Genomic DNA, 15,896 nt, shown 5'->3' with positions numbered 1-15,896 from the left:
ATTTGAAAAGAGCAATCCCTAGAGTTTCTTGCTCGTTCTTCTCAGGGAGGTCAGCGTAGTGAACGAGCAGTAGCTTAAATGTGACGTTTTCAAGTGTAAATTTATTTTACCTATGGAATAAATAATCTTTGACTTTGACTTTGACTACACTTAGAAAAATTTCTTCGATTCGGCAGTATTCGAACTAAATGGTGAATGCAGGTGTGCTAAACCTTTTATTTTTAACGGAATCAGAAGAGGAGGTTTTCATTTTTTACAATTTTAAATATCTATTACAAAATATTTATTACTAATAACATTGACTTACAATTATATGGACGTCGGGTCCGCGCTAAAAAGTGTCCGAACTTATAGGGCGTTAAAATCGTATACAGAGCGTCATTCACGCTTTAGTCTTCGTTTGTTCGACTGACAGCGAAGCAAGCAAAATTAGACAGTACTGGGATGACATTACAATTTAAATTCAACGTTTTAGCTTTTTCATATTCCTTTACATGTCACTACGTGTTATAAGTTGACTTGGGACATTTTTTTCGTGGTTTTTGTATTAGACCCGTCGTCCATTTATTTGTAAGTCAATGACTAATAAACAAACGTTGGAACGCTCAGAAAAATTCCTTTGATCCGGCTGGATTTGAACCAGCGCTTCAGCATACCGTGCTTGATGCTCTCCCAATTGACATGCATTACGAATGTTTTTGGTTTTTAACGACTTTTTTATCGTAGCTCGGGTGGGAGACAGCGTATGCGCTGTTCTGTTACGAAATCTGTTATCCACTCGGCTTATAATGTCAACTTAGTTTTTGTTATTTTCTGTTTTTAAAGTGACTTGATTTACTAATATTACACTCCCCGAATTTTGGAAAAATAAAATAAAATCAGACAACCAAAAAATTAATTAGCGTAATATTAATTGAAGATATCATTATTGTCGTCTCACCGAAGTAAGATGCTACGACACTGTTTTTCAATGGATCCGGTAATAAAAATAATACGTGTCACGGAACATAGCAGATGAATAACTAGATTACAAACGTCCAAACCCAAATTTAAAGCACTGCACCGGCAACACCTACTCTCAGTCTGTCTAGATAGAAATTTTGTTGTTGCTTTGATCTATTTTTTTTACATTATATGTATACATTATAATATATACTAAATACATTATAAAACATTACAACCTCTTGACAATCACAATTTACACCTACAGCTGTAATTATATTCACACTCGCTTATGCACTTTCGTATCATCATCAAATTTAAGAGTTATACTCTTGTCGGTGGAGCATCTTCCAGTCATCTCTTTTATAAGCCTTGACCTCCTTATACAACACGACACCGGCCTTTCCCTTTATTTGGTATTTGTAACTGCACCTAGGTCGACCATTTCCCCTCTATCTTTCCCTTGAAAATGGTCATCTTGCTCAGTACGTTTAAAGTTCAAAATTCAAAAGAGGAGAAGAAACAGTGGTAACAAATGCAATTTCATAAATATTATTCCCGTTTTATTAATATTTGTGATCTTTAAAATGTATATTGCACAAGAAATTTTTGGTAACTGGTAAACGGTCCAAAACTAACGAGAAGACGTGTTCGCTGCCGCAATCGGGCAAGGAGTGACGAATGAAACGAAACAAAATCAGAATGGCGAGGCAAAGGAACTAAAGAACGATTCAAAATTTAAGAACCAGTGGCCAGGAACCGGAAAAAAGGCGATAAAATGGTGGGATGACGATATAAGGAGGTCACATGATCACGTACTCATCATTTTCTCGTCTGCAACAGACACGACATGTTTTCGTGGCTAGATCCGACAAAGTTCTTGTCGTGACCATTCTCGTCATTTCTGTGGTAGACACGTTGAATTTCTTAGCGTGTAAACGCGCCCTTCCGCACATCAAATAATAGCAGAAAGTTTTGTTTGAGAAATAATGCGGAAACCCTCTCCCCTCTCCCGTGTTGTATGCTCGAACGGGTAACACAAAGTTAATGGTAAGTGGTTATTGATATACCTCTTCCCAACAAATAAGTAGTTAACCTTGTTCGAACGGATATCCATATGATAGGCTAACACAATCGTAAGGGAAACCATATTGTTGGGGCATCCATTTAACAGGGATTAATAGGGTTGAAAAGGTTTTAAAGGTCCTTGGGTTAAGCCCGGCTCGCCGTGGTACTTATTTGTTTGATCCTAGAGTGTAATTTAAAAGCTGGAGTAGATTAACAGCAGTAGAGCTTCTTATGAAAAGTCCAGGGAAGTACACTGCCACCTTACTTATTTCTGCCGCCAAGCCGTATAGTAAGCAAAACTGTGCTTTGGTTTTCAAGGGTGAGAACTCTGGTGAAATTACAGTCACATGGGACTTGTCAACTGATGTCTCAGGCTGACGGGTGCAGTGGCAGTGCACCCGTCACCCTGATCTTCGCGATTTAAAGCTCTAATTGGCACTGCAACTGTTATGGACAGGCGTGTCGCTTATCATCAGGCTCACGACTTGTTCGTCCCGTCACTTGATTTTATAAAAAATCGTTGTCTGTTCGGCAATCTAGGGTAACAACACAATACTCATAGGTGGCGTTACGGAAAAAAAACAGTTACAACCGTAAACAAAGATCTGTAACAAACGCATAATGAATTGGTAAGGTCTGCTAACTCGATCTTGTAGTTCAGTTAATAGAGCGGTTGTCCTATAATAATAATAACGGACACACTCAACATAGCCCCGCACTAGGAAACCCTGTGTCGCGGTTGCCATGGACACACACAAAGACAACCACGAATTACACTCAAACTCACGAGAGAAACAAATGTAGGCTATACAAATATGTCTCCCGGCCCGGGAATCGAACCTGGGACCTCTGCGTGGCAATCCGACATGGTAACCGTTCGGCCACGGAGGTAGTTCCAAGGTTGGCAAAAACACAGTACAATTTATTTTAATTCTTATTAAAATAAATTGCTAAGTAACTAGGTTAATAATTCTCATACAAATATTTAAAATTTTTATTGCAATTACATAAATAACTCGTAACCAATTAACAAGTAACAAAATGCAAAAATATCCTCGACACATTGAAGATTTTTGATTTGATTTTTTTATTTAATTGAAATGAATGTTATTATAATCGTATTACTCACAGTGGTAGACTGTTAGTCTGCGAAACGAAGATCATTTATCATGTCAACTGTGTAATTATAACATTTTAGATAAATCAGTTATAAGTGGGTGCACAGCATGTGTAAAAATTCTGACAAGATGGCGGATTTCCCGCGCATTTCAACGCCTCAAGGACGCCATATTGCATTGACGCACGACCGCCTTCCCGCCTGCGCGACAGCTTATTTGAGTCATGCCAGTTACTAAAATTAATTGTAACGTAATTTATTTTAATTGAACATTAGAAATAGTTATTGTTTATTATTCTAATTAGCTTTTCGTTTTATAATTGTAAATTATTATATATTTTTGGATATACATTTTTCATTTTTGAAGACATCCTCTCTGTTACTCAGCTTTTTTTTTTGCTTTCTCCAGACGCTAATGTCCATAATGGTTGCAGTGCCACTCAGGGTTTCAAATCGCAGAGATCTAAGAGGCACTCCCACTTCGCCCGTCACCCTGAGACATAAGTCGACAAGTCTCAAGTGTTTGTAATTTTACCAGCACCGAGATTCGATCCGTGGACCTCTACATTGAAAAGCAACCGCTCTATCAACGGACTACCGCCTTAAGCTAAACTTTTTAGTAGCAGTAGAGCTCCTTGCGAAAGAGTTTGTCCAAGGAAGTACTGCCACCTTCCCTATTTCTGCCGCCAAGCAGTAATGTCAGCGTTACTGTGTTCCGGTTTTCAAGGGCAAGGGTGCTGGTGTAATGAGAGGCACATGGAACTTGTCAACTTACGTCTCAAGTAGGGGTGTCCACTTAGAAAATACATCGATGTCTTCATTCGATGTAAAACATCGAAACCTTGCATCGATATTTTTCGAAGCATAGCTTAACACTGAACGTAGACCAACACTATGCCAATAGAGTGGTGCTGTCGCTGTAGTGATGTTTAGTTTTGTGATACTGTGTGTTAGTTTAGTAGTACTGGTCAAGAGATGCGAGGAACTTAAAAAAATAGCGTTGCATTGGTAAGACATACATTTATAGATGAAAAAAAAATTGCAAATTAACAGAAATGTTTTTACGCAAGAATAATTCATACATTACATATTCAATTATTGATTAACTGAAGAATGAAATAAAGGATTATAAATACAAATAAAACAAACACTAAATGACTTACAATATCAAATTGAAACACAGAGCACGTCATAGTTAGTGTTTTCTAGGATTCGATGTTTTTATAAAAAAATATCGATGCATCGAAATTTCTTCTTGTCAAAACATCGAATCAATCCGATTCATCGTAAAATAAACATCGAATGGATTCGATACATAGACGTTCAACGGGCAGCCCTAGCCTCAAGCGTTATGGATACGCTTGTTGTTTACCATCATGATATTCAATTATTGTTTGTGAAATTACTCCTCTAGTTTGTTAAAATTATTAATACAAAAATCGAATCATCAAAAAAGGTAAAAATTCACTTTGATCCCGCTGAATTCGAACTAACGTCTCCCAGCAATGCCAGAAGCTAATGCCAACTAAGCTACGGAACGAATTCACGGACCTCATGATTTTTCCATGTGTTCCAGCAGCTTAATTTTGATTGCCTCTTCCGATCGGAAACGCGTCTCTTTCGAGTCGAAGCGCATTATTGCGATTCACAACTGGAAGATCGATAACTTTTGGCATTTCTAATCGGAACAATAGTTGATTAAACTCACAAATTAGAAAGATATTGTAGGAATCAGGTTCATCTTCTCGCTCGGAAACCCATCTGATTTCGAGACTACCCGTTTTATTTGAATAAAAATCAGCACGCACATTTTTGTTCTGGTGTTTAACGACTTTTTTGCCGCGCCAGATGTGAAAAATCTATGAAAGTTAGTTAAGCAGTGCCATTTTCAATTAATTATATATGTTAACTGCCTTCAGCTTGTAATTTTAACCATGTCATAAAATATTTGTATTTTTAAAAAGTAATGTCATTCGAAGCCGCAACTAAATATATTAGAGCAGTAGAGCTCCTCCTTGAGCCTATTCCTGCCTGACTGGTTTTGAAGTATAAGTTTACGTTACGGCATCGAGTATATAACCAGACGAAATAAGCACTGAAATATAGACAGCGCCAAAAGCTGACCTATGTGTCTCCGTCTCCGTATATTCCAGAAATATTTTGTATTTATTGTAATAAAGATAATATCTCTAACAATGGCGTGCTGTTCCATTCGGTGGTGTGGGGAAAAACAGAAAAACATCTAATTACGAAACAAACGGAAGCAAATTTCATCGGTAATTACATGTTAAATATGTAATTTTGCAATTATCGTTATTATCATCTATATAGCAAAGCTCAAGTTAACTGGTCGAATTGAAGTGAAACAATTGACGACACCCGTCAATTGTCTCGAATTCGGAACAGTTTTCAAATAAATTAAATGACATTTTGTCTCTGTTTCTGGTTATACTCGATGCGTTAAGGAAACTTTTTGTCACAGAATGATGGCGCAGTTGCAGTGCCCCTCAGATCTTTGAGATTAAAGCTCTGAGTGGCACTGCAGCTGTTATGGACAGCCTTGTCGCTCACCACAAGGTGCACGACTTGTTCCGTCACTTGATATCAAAACAAAAACATATCGAACAGGTATAGTTTTTTGGCGGTATATTTTCAAAGTTTTAAAAATATGATATGAAGTTTATTTACTATCACAATGTTTTACTATCATGATATTAAATTTTTTTGTGATTTTTTTTCTTTTTTAACGCACATACTCATAGCCCCGCACTAGCAAAACCCTGTGTCGCAGGTACTATGGACACAAACATAGACAACCACAAATTACACCCAAAGTCACGAGAGAAATAAATGTGGGCCATGCGAATATTTCTCTCGGCTCGGGAATCGAACCCAGGACCTCTGCGTGGCAGTCCAGCATGGTAACCGTTCGGCCACGGAGGCAGTTCTACATTACTCCACTTAGTTTGTTATAATTATTAATACAAAAATCAAACACAGAAAAATTCATTCTATATCTACGGCGGGATTCGAACCAGAATTTTTCTACGTGCTTCTTGCAGATCTTTTTTGTTTTTTGTAATGACTTTTTATGCTGTAGCGTCATCTGTGAGAAATCCATGAAAATTTTTCTTCACTCAGGCAGGTACCTTTATAGCTACCAGCGTCTGACTAGTTATGTCGCTTTATAATTGTAATATGAAGTTAATTTTTTTTAAAGCACACACTCATAGCCCCGGGAAACTCGCGGGTGCCATGGACACACACGCATAGACAACCACAAATTACTCACGAGAGAAGTAAATGTAGATCATACAAATATTTCTCCCGACCCGGGAATCGAACTCGGGACCTTAGCCTTCCGTTCGGCCAAAGAGGCAGTTTGTTTTATTATCATGATATTAATTTTTTTTGTTAAATTACTCCACGAGTTTGCTATAATTAATATTTTAATATTTCAGCCTGAATGTTGATCATAATCTAGTCCTTTGCAACGTAGTTATATATCCTACACGCGTCTTATTTTGTAAAACGACATGCTTCATGTGCCAAAATAACCAAAGTCATGCGTGCCTAATTATAACGAGCAACAGTAGGTGTTTTCCGCCATTGAATTTGATACTATAAACATTGCATGAATCTCTTTCGGAGTAATTTTAAAGTGGATTTTGTTTATCCGTTTCAGTCCATTCAGTTTTTTTTGTCATCGATCTTTTTTGTGTATAAACAGTATGCCATATTGAGTTGTTAGGTTTTCGCGATTGTTACACATAGGAAATGAATCTATTTAAATTGCGTATGTTTGTTTTTTCTAAACAAACCAACGTTTCTGGGTTTAATAGGAAGCTACACGCCTGTCCATAACAGTTGCAGTGCCACTCTAAACTTTGTATCGCAAAGATATGACGGGCATTGCCACTGCGCCTGTCACCCTGAGACATAAGTTAAAAAGTCCCATATGCCTGTAATTTCACCAGTAATTCTCACATTACTGCTTAACGGCAGAAGTAGGTAAGGTGTCCCTACTTTTAACTTTTAGCAGAATGTCTAGGAGCCCAGGTATTATGGTAACCATGTCGTAGTCGTGGTTCCACGATAACCATGACATATTTAGAGCACTTTCAAACTAGCCAACTCCTCAATCATTTTATAGTGGAAATATCGTCTTTGGACTCGTTAAACGGATTATTCTGGCTTTTTGGCGTACATTGTTTTGTATTGTTTTAAAAATGAAACTATTTTTCCGGATTTAAATATAGTGAAAAAATAAAGTGGTTTGCATTAATATTAGACGTAACTGGCTGATGACTTTATCATCTCAGTCAACCGTGACAAAACGTGAAAAAACAAATATACGCGATTTAAATCCGGGAAAATACTTTCATTTCCTATGTTTCTATCTATATTTAGTGTCTAGAAATTTTTAATTATCCACGTATTACATTGTAAGGAGAACACAAGATACGACCTAGCCCGTGACGTAAAAAATTGCAGCGTGCCTGGAAGTTTAATTTTATTTATTTAGTAATTTATTTCAGGCCACACAACCCGTATAATATATACCTTAAGGACTAACATACGTACAATATAATAAACTAATAATTACTCTACACGAACTGCACTTGTCGGCAAAGTGTGACGCAATCTGGTGTCAGGTAAACAGCCGCAGAAACGCCGATACACGTCACCTTTGGGCCAAAACCCCTCCTTCATGAAGGTCGACAGAAGTTAATGGTTTAAAATCAGATTCATCCCTTATTTCGATGACCTACGGCTCTGAGACGTGGTCACTTACTATGGGCCTCATAAAAACGCTCAAAATCACTCAACGAGCTATGGTGCGAGAATGCATTTCTCTAGCTAAAGTCAAAATTAAATAATCATTTATTCCATAGGTAAATTGTTTACACTTGAAAACGTCATTTTTTCAGCTACTGCTCGTTCTCTACGCTGACCTCCCTGAGAAGAACGAGCAAGAAACTCTAGGGGTTGCTCTTTTCAAATAAACTTAAATGCCAGAGTATACATTTTGAATCATATTTGTGTGGAATCTAGACTCACGTTGTCTTTCCATTCCATATTTTTACGGGCATACAAAATATTTGAGTAAATGTACTGTGATGCCACAGTCATGCTACCAGTCTCCTTAAACTTTTCTCTGAGAGAAACCCGAGAACCTAAACGGTGCACAGAACGAATCGCTCGTTTTTGCAACACAAATATGGTTTGTATGTCTACGCCATCGAATCGGAAATGAGGAGATCCGTAAAAAGAACGAAAGTCCTTTGAGGTAATCCTTCGATCAGCAAGTTGAAGTGTCAGTAGAACTCCTTGTGAAAGAGTTCGTCGAGGGTATGCTAGCATTACTGTTTTCTGGTTTTGAAAGGTAAGGGTGCTGGTGAAATTACAGGCACTTGGGACTTGTCAACTTATGTCTCAAGGTGGCGGACGCAGTGGTAGTGCCCCTCAAATCTTTGCAATTTAAAGCTCTGAGTGGCACTGTAACAGCTTTCGTTTTGCGGCAACTAAGTGTTGGAACGATCTTCCGCCGCCAGTAAAAATATGTAAATCGTCATATACTTTCAAGTGTAAGTGCAAGGAATGGCTGCTTAATCTATAGAAGACATCATACTGTTGGTCGAAGGTGATGTAGGCTCTGTTACGTCATTGAAAATAATAAAAGTAGGATTATAATTGGAATTAAAGATGTACTAACTCTATATTTTTTTCTCTATATTTGTTGTATTCTATGTACACAGTGAAATACTCTTTGCTGCTAAGTGCAGTATGTTCGGTGGTCGGTACGTATGTCATTTTAAGTTTTAAGGTTTGTTATTTATGTAGTAAACGTTTATAGTGAGTGAGATACCCTCCTATTTATTTATTTATTTATATATGTATTCGAAAAGATACCCGTCTCTATATGCTACGGTGTCTCCAGCGGCGAATACTTGCCAGGTGAAGCCTGAAAACCAGCAAATTGCTGAGGCTTTTTCCTTTTCTTCGACATAGATTTAAGAATTGTTTTATCTTAAATATTGTTGTGTTTTCTGTTGAAGAATAAAGTCTTTTTATTTATTTTTTTATTTATTTTTATGGACAAGGTTCTCGAATGGAGAACACGAACCGGAAGGAGTTCAGCGGGACGGTCCTCTACTAGATGGACGGATGGTAAGGGCGGCGGATAACCGATGGATGCACGTCGCGTCCGATCGGTTAGTCTGGAATCCTTTGGGGAAGGCTTATGTTCATCATCGAAATTGGTTCACAAATTTCCATGTAATTCAAAGTGAAATCGTTTCTTGCATAGGTAAAACAAATTAAACTTGATAACGTCATTTTTTAAGCTACTGCTCCATTCACTGTGCAGACTTCCCTGAGAAGAACGAACAAGAAACTGTAGGGTGCTCGTTTCATATAAACTTAATTGCTTTGAAATACACTTTGAATATGAATCATATTTTTCTGGAATCTAGACTCATGGCGTATTACCGCATATCTTTATGTAACACATAGTCTTCAATTTTGTAATATACCTTTCAAATAAAATACTTTAAATGTATGTAATGGCGTAACATACAAAGTAACTCCTCCTTTTTTTAAAGTCGGTTAAAAATAGTGACAGACGTAATATTTATACAAGGACTGAATTTGGACCGAATGTTTTTGACAGTGGTCTTAATTCGTAATAAGATTTCTGGTGATTTTTTAAATTTGTCATTTGCGAGATTTAACTAACCAAGTATTTTAAAGGTTTTTATACATTTTTTTCGTACGTCAAAGACAAAAATATACGATAGTATCCGTTTGGTGTTTCAAATTGTTCCAAAATTGTTTTTTTATAAATATCAAAGTTAACAAGCGCTAGTGTTTCTATTCATTCTTACCAAAAGACGAATTCCTTCGATAAAAATTAATATGAATGATGAATGAGAAGTAGAGTGTTAGACGAACTATATGACACATTTGTTTTTATGTATCTATCACTTCAAATCAATTTGAACTTTTTTCTACAATAGGCAATAAGTAGTACTCTGCACCAAAAGTGCTCCTCCACCCGCTGCTCTTTCAGTGTGTCCTAACCTTACGGTACTATTTACTTACTAAAGAAACAAAGATATTTTGAATTGGATTCACATCGCTTGTAATTTCAATAAGTGCAATAAAGCGGGGGCGTTCGTAGTTGCCTATTACCTGTACAATGTAACGTTTTTCTAGATTTTTCTAGATCAAAATGTTTATTTATCTATAATATCAAAGCCAGTAAATCAACGTTCGTGATGTCAGTAGACTGAATCAGTTTTAAGTAAAGAAGGTGGTGTACGTTTAAAATATTCCTGTATGAACCTTGATACGGTAACGCATAATAATAAAACATTATCAAACAAGGTATAAATTGCAATGCTCTCAAGACCGACCTCGGAGCATTTCTCTCCGTATCGCAGAGCATTGAAATTTATACCTTATTTCAATTCCAATATCATATCCTATACATTAATAATAATGTCCTCGGCCTTGCCGTTCGTAGGTTTGCCAAAAGTCTGCTGGTGAAATTACAGGCACATGGGACTTGTCAACTTTATGTTTCAGGAAGATTTGAAGGTCTTACCACCAGGTCACGGTTTATTCGTTCTGTTAATTGATATCATAAAAAAGGCATTTAAATTTCAAAATAAAACTACTTACTTATCAGCGTGTCTGGAATCATTCGGTTCAATGACGTCGGCAATCTCTTCTATAACTTCGATTATCTCCTCTTCCGTCTCACTTTCACTCACTTCACTGTCACTTTCGCTTTCACTCACTTCCAAACTCTTAACACTTAAGTCATCCTGTTTGTCTGTATCTATGAAGCCACTGTCACTGTTGTCACTTGAGATTCGCTTGAGTTCGTTATCGTTTACATTTATAACAGTTCTATTGTCTGAGACTATGAAACCTCCTAACAACTCATCGTTATCTGGTATATTGCTTCCTATTATGTCGTCATTATCATGTATGTTATCTTCTAAATATTCTTCCTCTTCTTCTTCGTCAGTTATGGACTCAAAAGAAGATTCATCTTCATCAGTCTGACGGTCACCGTCATCAAAAACTATATGCTTTTGAAACGTGACCCTCTTTTTACCGCTATCTGATCTGTCATCGTCTGAACATCCTTCTGTATCTGATTTTGGCGGTTTTAAATTTGATTTTTTAATCGTGTTTGGCGATTCAATACTCAATGTTTGGGATTTATTATCTGCATTGTTTTCGTTTAACAATTTTTCTAATTCACCTTTCAAATTACTTTTATAATTTTCAATTGGTGCTCGTTCTTCAATAGTTTCGTACAATTGTTCTCGGCTATTATTTTTACTATCAGCACCTCCCATTTCTTCAGTAATTTTATCAATGGTACAATCAATACTTCTTGCTATTTCGCGTAATAAGGCTTCTGCATGTTGTTTCTCACTTAAATCCGGCGTAACATAAACTAAGGAGACATGCTTGTCTGTTTTGTCCTTAGGAGCGTATTTCTGTAGCACTAGAGCTTTTACAAACTCAGCCGAGTCGTCTCTCTGCTGTACCGCGTCTGAATTATTTTTGGAATCGTCCGCACATACGTTAGGTCGCTCCATATGCCGTGTTTCTCTCTCGCTTTTGCTCCTGTGCAACGTATTTTTTGTCTCTTTCGGAGGACTTATCCTTACCGATTCCGTTCTTCCAGATTTCCTTTTGTTTTTTCTCCGTTTTCCAGCCATAATGTCCAGGAACGCACTAACTCCAGTTTTCTGATTGTAGTCTGTTTCCGGTATAAGTAGATTAACTACATCTTTGCGTAATTTTGAGTTTTCGTTCGCGGTTACGTCATGGTCGAGTCGTGATGTGCTTGCAACTGATTCGATCGGGTTTTGCCGGGCGTTCTCGTCGATCTTCGGGAGCTTTTTCTTGAAGAAATTGAACATGTTTCTATTTAAATTGTTACTATAACATGACTGTTCTGTATCGCGTTGGATGGTGGACTGTGTGTAAATATATCTTCTCCAGTGGTTGTTTTTTTTATAATTTATTAACCTTGTGTGAAAAGCTAGAAAAAGTTTAATAGAAATGTAAAAAAGACAAGGTTGTCTTTGGACCTTGAAATTGTAGCGCTACTTTTAACATAAACGTTCGTGTTTTCAAATAAAGAAATTGATTCGTTATAACTTCGCAATAAAGTCCAAAATCAACTCGTAATAATACACATGCTATAGGTCTTAGTAAAGTGGTTGTCTGAAAAAAATAGTTACAATTTTACATTTGCGATGTTCTGCTTAGATTAAGAACTTTCACTAGTTTAAAGTGTCATGTGAATTACATGGATTACTTCCTTTCAAACTAAACCCTAAAATTATAACATTTTTTATTAAAAAACTAGCTTCAATAGTTTATGGAATTAGATACATATATTTCCCAAGTTTTATTAAAATTGGTTAACGGAAAGTTATAAACAATATTCCTCCCCTCATTAACCACCCTTAAAGGTGACATATTTTGTTCAAATTTAAGTGTGACCATTACTGAGGTACCCCTTATACACCCCCAAATCACTTAAAAAGTTTGCTTCAGGAATCTACAATTTCATTTTTTTACAAAGTGCTTATATTTCAAGTCCCGCCTTCGATGTTTCCTAAACAAATTAATTAGTCAATGGAAACAATAATTTTAAAAATAAAACTCGTGTTTTACAAATAAACTTACATATCTTATAAGTATAACCTTCAGTGGTCTACTCTTGCTTTTCGCTATCAACACAACATTGCAAGCTTTTTTTTAACATATAAATATATGCGCTTAAACGTTTTCTAAACTATTTTGTAAGCTTCAAACTATAAAGCGTTTAAATGAAAAACGTCTAAAAAAGCACGCTATTTAAAAAAAAAGTATGGGGGTAAGTAAATTAAATTTGTGTAACCGCGAAAATGGAGCTCATTTCGAGCAACTAATTAGTTAGATTACCTTTTTTTTCGTTTTATTAAAAATACGTTAAGATTTCATGGTTTTTTTTTTTCATTTAATTAACCAATTTTGTGAGAGAGATTTTATTCTTATAATTAACCCGAATTATCGATCGATGCAATAACAGTGCAGGGTGCATTTTTTTTTTTCAGATTAAAGAGGATTCGATTCCCGCGTGTTGCTAGACATTTTCGAAAATCTTTGAATGCAGTTTTATTTCTTTTAAAAAATAAAGGAATGTTTCCTTTAAGTAAAAATTTATATCTCTAGTATTTAGAGTACTTTCACTCCAGGTGGCATTATAAATTTCCACCCTGTATACTAGCTAGGCGCATAATTAGAATTCAGAAGTTAACGCATTTTAGCGATAATTGCGCAGGGTGTAATTTTCGTAACCAATTATTGTACAATGTAGGTAGGTTTTTTAACCGATTATTGTACAAAGGTAGTTACCACAATATTGGATACCTAGGTATCCACAATACAAGATATCCGATATTGGGGTACCTACATCACTTGTTGTACAGTGTTTTTCATATTTAAATGTTTAGTTATTTGTTTAGATGGGGATCATTAAAAAAGATGACCATTTAGATTTTTTGCTTACTGCTTTTGCAAATTTAAAAGGAACATTTAAATACATACCCTGGTTAATAGAGTGTACCCTATACTGGATATCCATTATTAAGGTACGTGTGAAAACAACGTTGATTTTTCTAATTAAAACAAAATAATTATATACAAAATAAATGAACACAGATGAAGAGAGATATACGTTTAATTCATTTTCTTATGTAAACTCTTTCGATGAAATGACGAGAAAATGACTGTGACTGCCATTGACTTACAATTATATGGACGTCGGGTCCGCGCTAAAAAGTGTCCGCACTTGTAAGGCGCTAAAATCGTATACAGAGCGCCAAACTCCGCTTTAGTCTTCATTTGTTCTACGGACAGCGCGATACTGCGATGACATTACAATTTAAATTTCGAATAGGTTGACTTGGGACATTTTTTTCGTGGTTTTTGTATTAGACCCGTCGTCCATTTATTTGTAAGTCAATGGTGACTGCAATAAATATAAATTTTTAAATATTATATTAAAGTTTTTTTCGAATGTTCAAAAAGTATCCGATATTTGGTTTGGTGGTATCCCTTAACGTTAAAAAAAATAAACATTTTTTTCCATATCTACCCTTATCTAACAAAAAAGAACCATCGAAATCGGTTCACAAATATCGGAGTAAACATTCTTCCTTTTTTTTTGAAGTCGTTTAAAAAATAACATATATCGAGTTTTAATCCTGCTAATTAACTATACTAACGTTAAAACTAAACCATATTACCATTGACTTACAATTATATGGACGTCGGGTCCGCGCTAAAAAGTGTCCGAACTTATAGGGCGTTAAAATCGTATACAGAGCGTCATTCACGCTCTAGTCTTCGTTTGTTCGACTGACAGCGAAGCAAGCAAAATTAGACAGTACTGCGATGACATTACAATTTAAATTCAACGTTTTAGCTGTTTCATATTCCTTTACATGTCACGTTTAAATAGGTTGACTTGGGACATTTTTTTCGTGGTTTTTGTATTAGACCCGTCGTCCATTTATTTGTAAGTCAATACATATTACATTTATTTGTGAAAGCACTGGCCGTACAGAAATTGACATATAACAAAACGCCACACACGTTTTTTTCTTCTTTGTATTATAATTTTATGCGGTTAACGAAATTATTTTTGTTCTTCGACAAATTAAAATAATCCAATAAAACGAAATTAATAAATAATAAATAAATAACGCACACACTCAACATAGCCCCGCACTAGGGAAACCCTGTGTCGCGGGTGCCATGGACACACACATAGACAACCACAAATTACACCCAAACTCACGAGAGAAATAATTGTAGGCCATACAACTATTTCTCCCGGCCCGGGAATCGAACCTGGGACCTCTGCGTGGCAGTCCGGCATGGTAACCGTTCGGCCACGGAGGCAGTTAAATTAGTGTTATCGTTGTCAATGTCAATAATAATAAGAATAAATTATACCAACGGATTAATATTAAATAAGTACTTAATGTACAAAGGACGAATCGCGTTTCGGAACGCGTCACAATTGTTTTATATATATATATTTTTAATTTATTAAGGCTTTGGCAAAGCCATCAGCCTAAACATGAAGTTTAATTATGTTTCTGTAAATTTGGCCGCCACAAAGAGGATAGGCAATTTGAGGCGGCGTGCTTGGACTGACTCAGGATTCCTTAAAACGGGCCGATATGGGTATTTTAGTTCGAGATTCGTATAATTTCGCGTTTTAATCTTCGATTAAGGCACAATAGCACTATCCTATTCCACTTTAAACTAGATTTCACAAAATAATTGAAAGTCAAAATAAAAACGACACTTTTCCCTGCAAAAGTTCCAGAGCTAATCACAATTGTTTTATACTCAAAAAAAAAGTTTATCTGCGGATGCGTTCCGAATTTGCATCTCATCAATTTTTAGTCGTCGTATAATTTTGTGTGATTATTGAAATTATTTTAGTTCTTCGACGAATTAAAATAATTTAATACATAAACAAAATTGGGTATCGTGGTCAGTTTAATATCAACCATAACAAGAATAAAATATACCAACGGATTTATGTTACATAAATAAGTAATGTACTACAAATCGCTTAATTGAACGTGCCATTTTCTTTTCATCGAAAGAAAAAGTTAGGTGCACTACAGTCCATCGTCAGAAAGAAAGAAAGCCTTTCCGAGCTAGTGAGGTG

At 36.0% G+C, this 15,896-nt stretch overlaps 1 protein-coding gene across 1 annotated transcript in view; it reads right to left on the bottom strand.

The window, feature by feature from the left end:
* Positions 1 to 12,075, bottom strand: part of LOC113229166 (myosin-4-like) — a 63,773-nt gene extending 51,698 nt beyond the window's left edge. The window contains exon 1 of the mRNA XM_026462683.1: positions 10,814 to 12,075. Within this exon, the coding sequence (XP_026318468.1) occupies positions 10,814 to 12,075 (1,262 nt within the window). The remainder of the gene's footprint in view (positions 1 to 10,813) is intronic.
* Positions 12,076 to 15,896: the final 3,821 nt, after the last annotated feature.

This window comes from Hyposmocoma kahamanoa, unplaced genomic scaffold, assembly GCF_003589595.1.
Source record: "Hyposmocoma kahamanoa isolate Upper Pololo Valley unplaced genomic scaffold, ASM358959v1 289, whole genome shotgun sequence".
Classification (NCBI taxonomy): Eukaryota; Metazoa; Arthropoda; class Insecta; order Lepidoptera; family Cosmopterigidae; genus Hyposmocoma; species Hyposmocoma kahamanoa.
Note: the sequence above shows the minus strand (reverse complement) of the source record. Positions and strands in the feature narration are given on the sequence as shown.